Source organism: Oncorhynchus mykiss, chromosome 16 (genome assembly GCF_013265735.2).
Source record: "Oncorhynchus mykiss isolate Arlee chromosome 16, USDA_OmykA_1.1, whole genome shotgun sequence".
In the NCBI taxonomy this organism is placed as follows: Eukaryota; Metazoa; Chordata; class Actinopteri; order Salmoniformes; family Salmonidae; genus Oncorhynchus; species Oncorhynchus mykiss.
Window position 1 is genome coordinate 48010095 of NC_048580.1, and position 17142 is coordinate 48027236.

Here is a 17142-nt window from a genome sequence, read left to right on the forward strand (position 1 = left end):
TTAGTCAGTATGCTGGTTATCTGGTGACATGTCAGTGCTATCTTGGATCCTTGTGATGACCATACTCGAACTTTAACTCTTTCCATTTCAAATGTTAACTTAAAGGGTGGGTACCCTATTTCAAGCCCAGCACATGACGCTCTAACGATCATATATAAAAACGTCACGAGCAGCTGCATTAACACGCTGTGTGTGTACTGTCAAATAGTAAAAATGACTGACCGCAGTGGAAAATTTAATATTATGAAGTTAGTCAAAATTGTGTCTCTCAGCTTATTATTCGTTGTTATAGTATGTTTCGTTGCAGCCACTTTAAGGACTCTGACGTTTGACGTGAATTCAGGACTTCAACTTGCACACTGGGAAAAGACGAACAATATTGCGTCTGACATAAACCAGCACCAGCGAAAGGACCTTCTTGCTAATTTCAGAGGTGAGATCCGGCCTAACTTCATCAAACTGAGCAAATTTGACAGCCTATGTGGTGTGAATAATCGTTATAACATGCACACTAAATTTGGTCAACGCCACCGGCTTGTTTTGTATGCAGAGGCAATCCAGATTCCCACGGTGTCAACAGCGAAGACGCAGCTCAACATCACCGCACTGGGCGAGTTCGACAGCCTCCTGAGGAGAGGTAACTTTGTTTAGGTCCCGGGAGTATACGATGATCCATTCCATAGGCAGACGGTTAATGTAGGAAACATGTTTTCACTGAGCACACAGTTACCAAATTAGCATTTCGACACTGCTTTATGATACTCAAGCAGAAATGCATCCGTTTACTCCACTAGAAATGATATCACGTGAAAAAAATTGATGTTTGGCGCTGGTGCTATGAATTACTTTGATAAACTGTTAAATATTTGGACATTTTCATTTGTGTGTCGATGTTGTCTGTTTTTAAACGTTCATAAAAGCCTTTCAACGTGTGAGCTTACCCTGACTCAGTGGACCAGAGCGGTTGACTCTTCTGACCCCTTTTCACGCTCCGGAAAATACTGCCTTCACATTCGTCAATTTCAGGTGTTATCTTGTCCAATCATTAACGGTGTGTGTTTCAACTCCGAGTATACATGCTGACTGTCGCCTGGAAGTAGTTTTGTGGGGGGGGGGGGAAGCGCAGAAACCGCCGAAACCGCCTCAGAAGGTAAGCAACATTTACGTACCACTACAAAGATACGGTTAATGGGATAATGTTGCTTTCATGCTGACGCGATTGTAGATTTACTGCGAGGAGTTGGCTAACAAGCTGTTTGGCTAGATAGCTACAGCACCTAGCTAGCTAACATTTGTCTTTGCTTACTGTTGGGGAGGGTGGGGCGTTCTGTTTGGCTCGCAATGGTTAGCGGTTTTCTCCCCTCGCACCCTGTCTCTCTCGATTTGGTGAAACAAATCGTTTAATACATTCAAACCTCAGATTCTTAGTAGAGGTCAACCTTTTTCAACGCTGATACCGATTATTGGAGGACCAAAAAAAAGCCGATACCGATTATTTATTTATTTGTAATAATGACAATTACAACAATACTGAATGAACAGTTTTTTTTTTTTTAACATTTTTATTTTACCCCTTTTTCTCCCCAATTTCGTGGTATCCAATTGTTAGTAGCTACTATCTTGTCTCATCGCTACAACTCCCGATACACAACCCAACCAAGCCTTTCTGCTTCTTAAAACCTCTTGAAGCTAGGAGGCACTATTTTTATTTTTGGAAAAATAACGTTCCCAAAGTAAACTGCCTATTTCTCAGGACCAGATGCTAGAATATGCATATAATTGACAACTTAGGATAGAAAACACTATAGTTTCCAAAACTGTAAAAATATTGTCTGTGTATAACAGAACTGATAATGCAGGTGAAATCCTGAGAAAAATCCAATCAGGAAGTGACTCTCTTATTTTGAAACCCTTGTCTTTCTATGCATCCCTATTGCCCATTGAAAGGGATATCAACCAGATTACTTTTTCTGTGGCTTCCCTAAGGTGTCTACAGCCTTTAGATGTAGTTTCAGGCCTTTATTTTGAAGAATGAGTGTAAATGTCCACATTGCGTAAGTGGTTTGTTGTTGGCTCTCAGTGTGATTTTTGCGCAACACAGAAAGGTAGCCATTTTTCCTCCCGGTCGTAGTGAAAAGCCATCTGTCCCGGTTGAGAGATTATCGAATAGATATTTGAAAAACACCTTAAGGTTTGATTATAAAAAAAACGTTTGCCATGTTTCTGTCGATATTATGGATCTAATTTGGAATTTTTGTCTGCGTTGTCGTGACCGCTATTTCCGGTGGAACAAAAGGAACATTTGCTGTCTAACTGGGAGTCTCGTGAGTGAAAACATCCGAAGCTCATCAAAGGTAAACGATTAATTTGATTGCTTTTCTGATTTTCGTGACCAAGCTTCCTGATGCGAAGTGTACATAATGCTATGCTATTGCTTTTGCTGTAAAGCATAATTTAAAAATCTGAGACGACAGGTGGATTAACAAAAGGCTAAGCTATGTTTCGCTATATTTCACTTGTGATTTCATGAATATTAATATTTTCTAGTAATATTGTTTGACTGTTGCGCTATGCTATTCAGCGTTGCTGATGACAAATATACCAGATCCGGGATGGGTAGTTCTAAGAGGTTTTAACACAGCGCGCATCCAACCCGGAAGCCAGCCACACCAATGTGTCGGAGGAAACACTGTGCACCTGGCAACCTTGGTTAGCGCGCACTGCGCCCGGCCCGCCACAGGAGTTGCTGGTGCGTGATGAGACAAGGATGTCCCTACCGGCCAAGCCCTGCCTAACCAGGACGACACTATGCCAATTGTGCGTCGCCCCACGGACCTCCCGGTCGCGGCCGGTTACGACAGAGCCTGGGCGTGAACCCAAAGTCTCTGGTGGCACAGCTGGCGCTGCAGTACAGCGCCCTTAACCACTGTGTTACCCGGTTAAGGGTCTGAACACTTATTTTAACTTAATAAAATACATCAATAAAATCCATTTAGCCTAAAATAATTAATGAAACATGTTCAATTTGATTTAAATAATGCAAGAACAAAGTGTTGGAGAAGAAAGTGCAATAAGTGCCATGTAAAAAAGCTAACATTTAATTTCCTTGCTCAGAACATGAGAACATATGAAAGCTGGTGGTTCCTTTTAATGAGTCTTCAATATTCCCAGGTGAGAAGTTTTAGGTTGTAGTTATTATAGGACTATCTCTCTCTACCATTTGTATTTCATATACCTTTGACTATTGGATGTTCTTATAGGCTCTTTAGTATTGCCAGTGTAACAGTATAGCTTCCGTCCCTCTCCTCGCCCCTACCTGGGCTCGAACCAGGAACACATCGACAACAGCCACCCTCGAAGCATCGTTACCCTTCACTCTACAAAAGCTGCGGCCCTTGCAGAGCAAGGGGAACAACTACTCCAAGTCTCAGAGCGAGTGACGTCACCGGTTGAAACACTATTAGTGCTCACCCCGCTAACTAGCTAGCCATTTCACATCGGTTACACCAGCCTAATCCCGGGAGTTGATAGGTTTGAAGTCATAAACAGCCCAATGCTTGAAGCATTGCGAAGAGCTGCTGGCGAAACGCACGCAAGTGCTTTTGAATGAATGCGTACGAGCCTGCTGCTGCAGGCTCAGTCAGACTGCTCTATCAAATATCAAATCATAGACTTAATTATAACATAACACACAGAAATATGAGCCCTTTGGTCATTAATATGGCCGACTCCGAAAACTGTCATTTCAAAAACAAAGCATTTATTCTTTCAGTGAAATACGGAGGGTGGCATCCCTAAGTCAAAACATTGCTGTTACATTGTACAACCTTCAATGTTATGTCATAATTATGTACAGTTCTGGCAAATTAATTACGGTCTTTGTTATGAATAAATGGACTTAACACAGTTCGCAACGAGCCAGGCGGCCCAAACTGCTGCAAATACCCTGACTGCATGCATGGAACTCAAGAGAAGTGACACAATTTTTCTAATTATTAGAAATTCATGTTAGCAGGCAATATTAACTAAATATGCAGGTTTAAAAATAAATACTTGTGTATGGATTTTAAAGAAAGGCATTGATATTACTGGTTAGGTTTGGTGCAACGACAGTGCTAAATCATCACCCGTTTGGCCCAGTAGGCTGTGATTCGATGAGAAATCAACAGGCACCGCATCGATTATATGCAACACAGGACATGCTAGATAAACTAGTAATATCATCAACCATGTGTAGTTAACTAGTGATTATGTGAAGATTGATTGTTTTTTTTATAATTTTAATGCTAGCTAGCCACTTACGTGAGGGCAGCAAGAAGCCAAGGTAACAGGTAGTCAGCCTGCCACGCAGGCTCCTCATGGAGTGCAATGTAAGGCAGGTGGTTAGAGCGTTGGACTAGTAACCGGAAGGTTGCAAAAATGAATCCCCGAGCTGACAAGGTAAAGATCTGTCGTTCTGTCCCTGAACAAGGCAGTTAACCCACCGTTCCTATGCCGTCATTGAAAATAAGAATGTGTTCTTAACTGACTTGCCTAGTTAAATAAAGGTGTAAAATAAATAATAATAAAATAAAAAATCGACCAAATCGTTGTCCAAAAATACAGATTTCCGATTGTTATGAAAACTTGAAATTGGCCCTAATTCTTAGTAACAATTTGATATGCAGCAAGTGAGACCACGGAGGTGGCAATTTCTGTTTTTAGCAAGTCTGCTATTAGTTAGAGGAACGTTGCTTGTCACCTGTTGAGGGAGAGAGGCCCTCCGCAAGGACTGCCAGTCAACTACATATTTGTATGAAATTAAAGATGCTCATTCTGTTTTGGTTTATTTGATATTAATAGGCCTGTATTCGTCCCATGTTTAACAGATATACAGTGCCTTGCGAAAGTATTCGGCCCCCTTGAACTTTGCGAACTTTTGCCACATTTCAGGCTTCAAACACAAAGATATAAAACTGTATTTTTTTGTGAAGAATCAACAACAAGTGGGACACAATCATGAAGTGGAACGACATTTATTGGATATTTCAAACTTTTTTAACAAATCAAAAACTGAAAAATTGGGCGTGCAAAATTATTCAGCCCCTTTACTTTCAGTGCAGCAAACTCTCTCCAGAAGTTCAGTGAGGATCTCTGAATGATCCAATGTTGACCTAAATGACTAATGATGATAAATACAATCCACCTGTGTGTAATCAAGTCTCCGTATAAATGCACCTGCACTGTGATAGTCTCAGAGGTCCGTTAAAAGCGCAGAGAGCATCATGAAGAACAAGGAACACACCAGGCAGGTTCGAGATACTGTTGTGAAGAAGTTTAAAGCCGGATTTGGATACAAAAAGATTTCCCAAGCTTTAAACATCCCAAGGAGCACTGTGCAAGCGATAATATTGAAATGGAAGGAGTATCAGACCACTGCAAATCTACCAAGACCTGGCCGTCCCTCAACTTTCAGCTCATACAAGGAGAAGACTGATCAGAGATGCAGCCAAGAGGCCCATGATCACTCTGGATGAACTGCAGAGATCTACAGTTGAGGTGGGAGACTGTCCATAGGACAACAATCAGTCGTATATTGCACAAATCTGGCCTTTATGGAAGAGTGGCAAGAAGAAAGCCATTTCTTAAAGATATCCATAAAAAGTGTCGTTTAAAGTTTGCCACAAGCCACCTGGGAGACACACCAAACATGTGGAAGAAGGTGCTCTGGTCAGATGAAACCAAAATTGAACTTTTTGGCAACAATGCAAAACGTTATGTTTGGCGTAAAAGCAACACAGCTGAACACACCATCCCCACTGTCAAACATGGTGGTGGCAGCATCATGGTTTGGGCCTGATTTTCTTCAGCAGGGACAGGGAAGATGGTTAAAATTGATGGGAAGATGGATGGAGCCAAATACAGGACCATTCTGGAAGAAAACCTGATGGAGTCTGCAAAAGACCTGAGACTGGGACGGAGATTTGTCTTCCAACAAGACAATGATCCAAAACATAAAGCAAAATCTACAATGGAATGGTTCAAAAATAAACATATCCAGGTGTTAGAATGGCCAAGTCAAAGTCCAGACCTGAATCCAATCGAGAATCTGTGGAAAGAGCTGAAAACTGCTGTTCACAAATGCTCTCCATCCAACCTCACTGAGCTCGAGCTGTTTTGCAAGGAGGAATGGGAAAAAATTTCAGTCTCTCGATGTGCAAAACTGATAGAGACATACCCCAAGCGACTTACAGCTGTAATCGCAGCAAAAGGTGGCGCTACAAATTATTAACTTAAGGGGGCTGAATAATTTTGCACGCCCAATTTTTCAGTTTTTGATTTGTTAAAAAAGTTTGAAATATCCAATAAATGTCATTCCACTACATGATTGTGTCCCACTTGTTGTTGATTCTTCACAAAAAAATACAGTTTTATATCTTTATGTTTGAAGCCTGAAATGTGGCAAAAGGTCGCAAAGTTCAAGGGGGCCGAATACTTTCGCAAGGCACTGTATTTCTCGTCAGGATGGCCTCTTCTGACCGATTAGTTTGAATAATGTAAGTACACAGTCTGTGAGGGTGGGACAGATGCAAGGTTTCCAATAGCCGGATTTTGGCCGTAAATAAATGAATAGAGATAAATACAATTTGGAACAGGTGAAAAATTCCCATTGAGAAATAATGATTTTTAGCCTATTCATTGATGGAACTAAAAGTTGATCTAAATACATTTGACTAGTCATGCTTAATGCTTATTGGTCTATGGGGTAATTTAGTGGAATTTAATTGGCGCTGCCGGACAGATGGTTGTATGAATTTGGGATCAATTCAGCAGCATACCAGCAGCATACCATGCTGGCTTGCTTCTGAAGCTAAGCAGGGTTGGTCCTGGTCAGTTCCTGGATGGGAGACCAGATGCTGCTGAAGGTGGTGTTGGAGGGCCAGTAGGAGGCACTCTTTCCTCTGGTCTAAAAAAAATAATATCCCAATGCCCCAGGGCAGTGATTGGGGACACTGCCCTTGTGTAGGGTGCCGTCTTTCGGATGGGACGTTAAACGGGTGTCCTGACTCTCTGAGGTCATTAAAGATCCCATGGCACTTATCGTAAGAGTAGGGGTGTTAACCCCCTGGCTAAATTCCCAATCTGGCCCTCATACCATCATGGTCACCTAATAATCCCCAGTTTTCAATTGGCACATTCATCACCCTCTCCCCTGTAACTATTCCCCAGGTCGTTGTTGCAAATGAGAACGTGCTCTCAGTCAACTTACCTGGTAAAATAATGGATAAATAAATGAATTTGGGATCTATTGTCCTATACATGTGCCAGTCTTTTTTGGCTATTTCTTTCTCGACAAGCTGACCAATAGAATAGGTCAACTTTTCTACTTTGGTGGATAGTAGATTGACATATGCTCGTAGGTGGTGCGTCCATAAGACTAAGTAAATCTAAATGAATTGCTAAAATTATTTAGCCTAATTAGCCTACTCCAGTTTATACAGAAATAAATAAAATAATTCAAAATATGTTACTAAAGCATGATTTGGCCACAGAGGAACATTTAGATTCCCCAAGCCTTAAAAGAAAAAACAAGTTGTGGATTGTTTTAAATGGCATAGCCTACAGTTGGAAGCAAAGGCAGTGCGTGCAATTTGGGCAGCGTGCGCAGCAAATTCCGTAGATGATTATTGAGTTGCTACTGTCTGTGGAAAGTAGAGGGGGCCCAGCCAGGCATATCACAATATTTCGAAATATAATTGCGTGAAAACGTAGTTTGGAAAGCAAATGGTATTGCTGTAAAGAAGACAAAGACTCAAATCAGTATTTTTGTTGTATAAATCCTCAACTTAATTGAGCTAACAACCATAGGCTATAGGCCTATCTTATTGGCACCAGCGGAGAGCATCGGCCGTATCCCCAGTGCTATTCACTTTATCATTGTTGGGTCAGTGCAACTTAAGTTTGTTTTTGGACAATTTCCTCCTCCAGTTTAGACGACAACGTCGATACGCGTCAATGCATCCTTGGCTTGCATTTTCTGCTAAGACTAATTACCATAATCTAAATGTGATTTATTTCATTCACAGCACTGTGGATGAACTCTCTAATCAGGTTACGCACCAAATGCATATTGGTCTGCAAAATTTCTCAAATGTCTGTTAAGGTCAAATGTCCGGAGCCACATTTTCATAAAGGAAACCCTGGACAGATGTCAAGGTAATGTGTGAGCCCATGATCATTATGCTCAGAGCTTAAACTCTCATGACAGTCTACATTTTAACCATCAAATGTAATATTTTTTTCTTTAGTTTATTTCTTTTATTTCTTTATTTTTTGTTCTGTTTGTCTTTCTTCCGTGCACACAGTTTATTGGTTGACTTTTTTTTTTTTTTTGCATGTTCACTATCAACTGAGGAACTTAAGATATGCACCTAGTGTAATGACATCTGCCTGTATGGAATATTTTCTTTGCTGCTAATAAATTGGCCAATAATCTGTTTGGAAAATGGTTTGTTGTGCACACATGTATGAACACTTACAATCTCACCTTAACTAGAGTAGCTCAGGAAGGTTAGCTGCCACCAAACACAAATATTTTCTCAGGTAATCTAGTCTGAAGCAGTTTGTTAGATCAGTTTCTCTAGCTCAGGTTTTAGAGCGGAGTGTGCAGGGAAAAAAATGAATGTCTAGTCAAATTACATACAGTGGGGAGAACAAGTATTTGAAACACTGCCGATTTGGCAGGTTTTCCTACTTACAAAGCATGTAGAGGTCTGTAATTTTTATCATAGGTACACTTCAACTGTGAGAGATTGAATCTAAAACAAAATCCAGAAAATCACATTGTATGATTTTTAAGTAATTAATTTGAATTGTACCTATGACAAAAAAAATTACAGACCCCTACATGCTGTGTAAGTAGGCAAACTTGCAAAATCGGCAGTTTATCAAATACTTGTTCTCCCCACTGTAAGTGTTGCTGTTTTTATAAGCACACTAAAACCCTAAAAGTATTACTTCTGGTTAGTTCAGTAGCATGTGTGATTAAATGCATTAGTCGGTTAAAATAAATAACTCAGTTGGGAAAATGCTAGTTTATCAGATTTATTGTGAACAACAATTTATGCACATATTTCAACAGCTAATTTGTAACATTTTGGTGCAATTTTTGGCAAAGGCTTTGCCATTGACCTGTGCATTATCTCCTGTGACCTTTTTGACCCACAATTTAGGCACAAATTGGAATATCTCAGCAATGGTAAGGCTTACAGACATTAAAACCCAAGTGTGCAGTGCTTCTGGGATTATGTTGTATCATTTCAGCTCTAAAAGCAATGTTCATTTTACCCCCCTAACACTCGGGATTGTGAAAAGTAATTATATATACAGTACCAGTCAAAAGTTTGGGCACCTACTCATTCAAGGATTTTTATTTGACTATTTTCTATATTGTGAAGACATCAAAACTATGAAATAACACATGGAATCATGTAGTAACCAAAACATTGTTAAACAAATACATTTTATATTTGAGATTCTTCAAAGTAGCCACCCTTTGCCTTGATGACAGCTTTGCACACGCTTGGCAACCACTCAACCAGTTTCACCTGGAATGCTTTTCCATCAGTCTTGAAGGAGTGCTGAAACCTTGTTGGATGCTTTTCCTTCACTATGCAGTCCAACTCATCCCAAACCATCTCAATTGGGTTGTCAGGTGATTGTGGAGGCCAGGTCATCTGATGCAGCACTCCATCACTCTCCTTGGTCAAATAGCCCTTGCACAGCCTGGAGGTGTGTTGGGTCATTGTCCTGTTGAAAAACAAAGCGCAAACCAGCTGGGATGGCGTATCGCTGCAGAATGCTGTGGGAGTCATGCTTGTTAAGTGTGCCTTGCATTCTAAATAAAGCACCATCACACCACCACCTCCATGCTTCACGGTGTCAACCACACATGCAGAGATAATCCGTTCACCTACTCTACGTTCACCTACGCCATGTCTCGCAAAGACATGGCGGTTGGAACCAAAAATCTCAAATTTGGACTCCAGACATATTTTCACTGGTCTAATGAACATGGCTCTTGTTTCTTGGCCCAAGCAAGTCTCTTCTTCTTATTGGTGTCCTTTTAGTAGTGATTTTTTTGCAGCAATTTGACCATGAAGGCCTGATTCACAGGCTCATCTGAACTGTTGAGATGTTTCTTGAACTCTGTGAAGCATTTATTTGGGCTGCAATTTCTGAGGCTGGTAACTCTAATGAACTTATCCTCTGCAGCAGAGGTAACTCTGGGTCTTCCTTTATGTCTTCAACTGTGAAGCATTTATTTGGGCTGCACTTTCTGAGGCTGGTGTGGAGAGCCAGTTTCATCATAGCCCTTGATGGTTTTTGTGACTGCACTTGAGGACTTTTAAAGTCTTTGACTTTTTCTGGATTGATTGACCTCGTTTCTCTTTGCTTTCTTGAGTTGTTCTTGCCATAAAATGGACTTGGTCTTTTACCAAATAGGGTTATTTTCTGTATGCCACCCCTACCTTGTCACAACACAACTGATTGGCTCAAATGCATTAAGAAGGAAAAGAAATTCCACAAATTAACTTTTAACAAGGCACACCTGTTAATTGAAATGCATTCCAGTTGAAGCTGGTTGAGAGAATGCCAAGAGTGTGCAAAGCTGTTGTCAAGGAAAGGGTGGCTACTTCAAAACAATGAAATGACACATGGAATCATATAGTAACCAAAAAAGTGTTAAACTAAAAATATATATATATATTTTAAAAGTGAACCAGGCACAGCTTCTTTCTTGAGCTCCGACCTGAAGATCATTGATGTCATGATTTGACCTCGTTGTCTTGAAAGCACCATAAAACTCATGGTGCTCATCGCCAGCTCATAACTGTGAAGTTGGATTCAGTGCTCTCGTCTGCATTAAAACCCAAATGTTGATCCATGTTGAACTTCATAGCCCCACATTAAAAGTAAGCAATGGTGAGTTGAGAAGACTGCCGTAGCTCCAAATAAAAAAGTTACCATTGGCTGTTAATTACAGAATTGTTATTTTCACATGGTTGGGGTCGTGGGCCAAAAGAGTTTGGGAACCACTGCCCTACACTAAACACATGTTTTCCCTCTTCCAGTTTTCCCTACAGTTTTCTCTTCCCACCTGGTCCAGCATGAGGTTGTGGCCAACTACAGCCACCTGTTCTGGGTGCCTGGCTCTGACCTGGCCCTGGTCCCCTACATGCTGCTGGCCCACATAGATGTGGTGCCTGCTGATGAGAATGATGGATGGGAGGTCCCACCATTCTCTGCAAAGGAGATAGATGGATTCATCTATGGTAGAGGGACCATCGATAACAAGCAGTCCGTCATGGTGAGTGTTGACCGTAGGTAGAGGTTTATGGGACTTCCCAAGGCACTCTGGTCAATTTTGGGAACTCAGTTGGGGTCTCAATTGACTGTTGCGAGTTAGAGGTAGTAGAATACACATGGTGCAATTTTTACATTTTGTTGTGCATCATCAGTTTCTCTTTTTATGTGAGTCACTGATAGTCAGTCAATTAGCCCATGTCAGCTACATTATTTTAGATAGCTGGCTGCAAAACTAATTTAGCAAAACTAATTTAGCAATCTAAACTTGTTGTCATGGTCAAATTACCTGCTGGGGGGGGATGACCTGCTGGGGGGGGCCCTCCCATTGATTTTGTTAGTCAGTCTCACTCAGATATATTAAACTGCAAACATTTCTCCACTCTACGGCAAAATGGGTAGAATTGCATGAAATTAGCTGTAAAACAGCTGCGACAACAAAAAATCCAACCCATGGAAAAATGTGTAGAATTGCATGAAATTAGTAATAAAATGGCAAAATCTGTAATTGGAGTAAACTTGCTTAAAACGGCAACATTTTCTCTACACCCTGTGGCAAAATGTGAAGAATTCACTGAAATGAACTCTAAAAAGTACAAATTCTCTGTGCTGACGAGCGGGGACACCCATCCCTGATTTAAGCCAAGGGCCTGATTTAACAATGTGTTTACTGTTTTTCGTCATCCAATGATACGATTTCATATTGTCAGAATTTAAACAGACTATTTTTTTCACTGTAGGGAATCCTCCAGGCGCTGGAGTACCTGTTGATAAGAGGTTATTCTCCGCAAAGGGGATTCTTCATTGGTCTGGGTCATGATGAAGAGGTTTGTGAAGTTAGTAGAGGTATTTTATTTCAGAAACCGAAAGGGACAGAATTCAGAAGCATGATCTTCTCTTTGTACTGTAGGTGGGTGGCTTGCAGGGGGCCATGAACATAGTGAGGGTGCTGAAGAAGAAAGGGGTACAGCTGGCGTTCATACTGGATGAGGGTCTGGCTGTGCTGGATGGAGTCATCAGTGGTCTGCAGGGGCCTGCTGCTCTGTAAGCATTACTTCATTAACTCTTGTCTCGTATGTTAGGCTCTATATCACTTTGTGACACTCTGCTGATGTAAAAAGGCCTTTATAAATGCATTTAATTAAGTGCTACTTATAAGGTTTACGTCATAGGTTGCACTCACTGTTTATTAAAAGTGTGTGGGCCTGCCTGTGTGTATATGTGTCAGGATTGGGATCAGTGAGAAGGGACAAGCCACGGTGAAACTGAGTGTCTTCAAGGCCCCGGGTCACTCCTCCATGCCTCCCAGAGAGAGCAGCATCGGCATCCTGGCTGGAGCTGTCAAAAGGTGAAAGGGGATTTGGGAATCACACTCATCACGGACTAGATGGGTCTTCTATGTATAGCCAATGCTTAACACCTACAGATACAGTTCAATGAAGGGGAATTCCACTTTTCTTGCTTGGTCAGCCATGAACATTATAGAGCCTGAGACAAATATTTTATAAGGCCCAAGGTTCAGGTTTTATTGTCACGCACATAAGTGTAGTGAAATGCCTTGCTTGCAAGCGCTATCCCAACAATGTAATAATCAATATCCATAGTACTATGATGTAAAGTAGTACAAAAACGCACAAGAAATAGAAATAAGAAGAACATGAGAAAGTAAGTAAGTTGTATACACCTCTCAGTTGAGTATGAGTGAACTCCTTAAAGGGAGGACATTTCTTAATCGGCTAGTTATACATTGTTTTAGGTCTGCATCATAGAGTATATTGTGTCATGTCATGTTGTGAACCTAAGCCCACATTCTCTAAGCACACGTGATCTGTTTTGTCAGGTTGGAGGACAACCCTATGCCCATATTGTTTGGTGAAGGCCCTGAGCGCAGGACCTTTGAACACTTAGCTCACAGGGTAATGCTGTGTTTCTAACCTCTGTCCTACATTGGCTTCAATTATCCTATGGGATGTTCTGCGATATAGAGTGTAGTGTTTAGTACTAGTCTTAACATCATTTTAAAATAAGTACACAGCTTTTTAAATCACTTTGAAATGTCTTTGTCTTACAGTTTGGACTCCCAATTAAGTTTGTCATGTCAAATATGTGGCTGTTCTCTCCACTTATTGGCAGGTAATTTCCCTCACTGAATTTCTCTGGTTTGTTCCACCTTGATTATTTCAATTAAATTTGAAATAATTGCAGATTATACTTGATTGAGTTATAAAACCTAAATAACATGTATTTATGTTACAGAGTAATGGAAAGAAGTCCTGACACAAATGCTTTTTTGAGAACCACAACTGCAGTCACCATGTTCAACTCAGGTGTTAAGGTACAATATCTTGTTATAATAAATGAGTTATAGTGCATGAAGGTGTTTTGTTCAAGTGATGCTCCTGAGGTTTTCTATAGTTTCAGCAGTTGTTTGTCTCGAAAGCACTTTCAATACGGGGTCTTTGAAATTGTTGTAATATGTCATACATTTCATGTGATATGTTCTTTTAAAAGAATGTTGTATATGTTCAGCATTCCAATTGTTTTATGTTATATAGTCTTGGGCTGCATCTATTAAGCAAATACAATACTTGGATGTTTCTATTCTTCATAGGTGAATGTTCTTCCCTCCCTTGCTGAGGCCTATGTGAATCTGCGGATACATCCAGCACAGACTGTAGAAGAGGTATAAAATGCTAATCCCCACATCTACATATATGGTTCAACAGCATGCTATATTCAAAATTCATGTTCTATTATACTACAATTAAGCTAAAATCATAGGTCCATCTCACAAAATCGACACTGAATTTATAAACTATTTAGTCATGCTGGCAACTTTGATGTACAGTTCAAGGAAACTCTCCCCAGTTTTCAAAATGTATAGTGTTTGTGTCTTCCTGTCAGGTTCTCGAGTTCATCCAATCCACAGTGGGAGATGAGAGAGTGAAGATGGAGCTGGTGAATGGTTTTGACCCACTGCCTGTCAGTTCGTATGATGAAACATCCTTTGGGTTCCAGACCATCAAGAAGACCCTGCTGGACCAGTTCCCACAAGTTACTGTTGCGCCTGGTAAGAAACGGAATAGAAGAGGGAGTGGTATTTGTTTGATTTGCCCACTGTGATGTTGGGGAAAGGGGGGGGATCCTGTTTTTGGTATGATTTTTTTAGGTAACATGTTCACATTTTTATGACATAGTATTCAGCATACAAATCTATCATATTCCAACGTGCAGGTGTCTGCATCGGGAACACAGACAGCCGTCACTACACTGACCTGGCCAAGGACATCTATCGCTTTGCACCTACCTGGATCAGACCAGGGGACACCCAGAGGTACGACTCATTGTAGCTGGAGCACTGGATATTCTGTAGAGAAGAGCTCTCTTTATCAGGTGTTGAATGTAGTCATAGTAACTGGATACGTACTGTACAACATACTGTATCTTTCAATGGCCTGTTGGGGTTGAGGAGATTGTTCTAGCACTGCCCTTTTGTTGAACGGGAGACTAAAACTCCAGTCTTATGATCTAGCCATGTGACACGGTTGAACCATATAATGTATGTCAGCCCTACATGCACAGCGTCTTGACAAGGAAGGTTTAACAATGCCCTCTGTTTGCATTGAACAAACAAGATAAAGTCTCACCTTACTAACACTGTAGTTTGCTTGCTATCGTTCCACTATTTATGCATTCTCTACATTTCCAGGTTCCATGGTATTAACGAGAGGATTTCTAAGAAGAACTATGAGGAACTGGTGGTCTTTTATTTCAATCTGATCCAGAACTGTGACATCAAGGAGCTCCCTTCTCCCCACAGTGCTGGCCATGAGCTCTAAAGCAGTAGGGTATTTGGGGGCCACGATTACATTCATAATCTAGATAAAAATGAGTTTGTGTCAGATTCTATTTACCCCTTCAGGTTGGGTCCCTCCTTTATTTTGGATGAAGTACAGACATCTCTTGGTGATGCTAATATATATATATATATATATATATATATTATTTTTATATATTAATATTAATAATGATAAACAACAAACTACCAATGCTATAGTTTGAATGAAGACAGTCTGATTTGTATTATCAGTGAGTACATCAATTCAATGTTACTCAGACATCAAAAGGGGGCAGGCTCTCACGAGGAACAGACATGTAACATGGAGATTTTGATCTCTGTGTTGTAAAAAAACAAAACACTGGTGACGGTATTGCATAAGAGAGATGGAGTTTGATTTTTATTATGGCCATAAAGTTAATGGGTATAGAAAATCTATGTAATATGTTACTATTTTGTTATTGGTCATTGATGTGAAACTTGAATTGGAAATCATTGTGATGGGTGAAGTGTATTCAGCGTGCATGTGAGAGCTACTGGACAAATTTCCTCCCTGTGGAATGGTTTCTAAACAAATATAAAGATATTATATAAATCATTTATTTTCAATGCACATTAATGGTATGAAACTTGAAATTGCTATATTTTGACTAAGCGTGATATCTTACTTGCTGATTTCTATGAGTTACTTTAGGTTTTTTGTGTGAATATTTAATACAGGTTAATTGAGGTGCAATACTTGATTTATCTGTTTGAGAACTGAAATTCAAAAACATGTCTTGAAATACTGCTGCCCGGTGTGCGAGGTACTGGGCCAATAAAGCTGAAGATATCATTGATGTGGGCGAGTGGTGAACATAATGGTTAATAAACATGATGCACTGTGGTGATGGCCATCTTTGTTTCCAGTTGATGTGTCCAAATTGTTACAATGTACAGTCAGACATTATTTTAGAAGTGTTCAGACAGTAGGTCTAATGTCATTCCAAACCATTAACAAGGAGCTTTACAATAGTTTTTTTCAGCTATACCAAGGTTGTCAAAGTGTTTGTTCCTTGGGTTTTTGGGTTTTCCTTTCAATTAAGACCTAGACAACCAGTTGAGGGCAGTGTTGCCAAATTAGCGACTTTATTGCTATATTTAGCGAGTATTCAGACCCCTCTAGCGACACATTTTCAAAAAATACTATTTCTGGTGTTTATTGGAGACTTTTGAAGACTGATGTGAAAGCACGTATCGTTCTTACTCTTCTTAACGAGCAGCGGGTGTTGCCGTGGGCCCCACCACCAAAGCACTCACAGGCTGCCCAGTCCTCGCACAGCTGTCCCTCCCAGCTGCAGTCAGAGCAGGAGATGTTCACCCCTCCGCGTCCAGACTGCAAATGAATCGCGCATGTGGGAAACCGCCGCTGGCTGATCCCGCACTGGCTTACATTCAGGGCAGGATGTAAATGTAAAATGTTCTTTATCTAAAATAAATCACTGCATTTGACTCACACAGCCTCAGTCACTTACTCACCTTGTCCACTGTGTGTGTGCCTCTGTGACATAAGCTAAACATCTAGTTGGTTAGCTCATCATGTCTAACCTGTACACTCAAAAATACAGAAAGGAGTGGGAATCAAACCCTGAATTCAAAGGTTGGTTGAAGTCGTTTATTGGAGATGATACACGGGCATTGTAAGGCTGATTTCTACACCAAACTTAGTGATGTAAAAAAAAACAAAAAAACATGACAACTCAAAAACATACTCAAAAGGCAAAGCCTTGTAACAGTTCCACCCAAAACAAGCTGCCATTTATGGTTAACAAATTTTACTAGGTGTGGAGGGGGGTCTGGAAAAAACTAACAATTAACCTGAATTGGGCCAGACTAGTTACCATAATTTTCTCGCATTGCCATTGACAGTTTTTTCTATTGTCTCTTTTTGGTCCATTTAGATTGTTAATGTAGATATT

At 40.5% G+C, this 17142-nt stretch overlaps 1 protein-coding gene across 2 annotated transcripts; it reads left to right on the forward strand.

The window, feature by feature from the left end:
* Positions 1-74: 74 nt before the first annotated feature.
* LOC118939547 (N-fatty-acyl-amino acid synthase/hydrolase PM20D1.2-like) lies at positions 75-16675 on the forward strand. Of its 2 annotated transcripts, XR_005036534.1 has the most exons (14): positions 75-433; positions 551-637; positions 11115-11350; positions 12087-12173; positions 12257-12390; positions 12575-12694; positions 13187-13262; positions 13418-13479; positions 13603-13681; positions 13958-14029; positions 14251-14416; positions 14581-14680; positions 15056-15335; positions 15367-16675. XR_005036534.1 is itself a non-coding variant. In XM_036947100.1 (13 exons), exons 1-13 carry the CDS (start codon positions 214-216, stop codon positions 15183-15185), a joined length of 1569 nt encoding a protein of 522 aa, XP_036802995.1. In that variant the 5' UTR covers positions 75-213; the 3' UTR covers positions 15186-15350. The 2 variants fall into 2 exon arrangements, 1 of the variants encoding a protein (XP_036802995.1); XM_036947100.1 differs by lacking the exon at positions 15367-16675 and having other exon boundaries at positions 15056-15350.
* Positions 16676-17142: the final 467 nt, after the last annotated feature.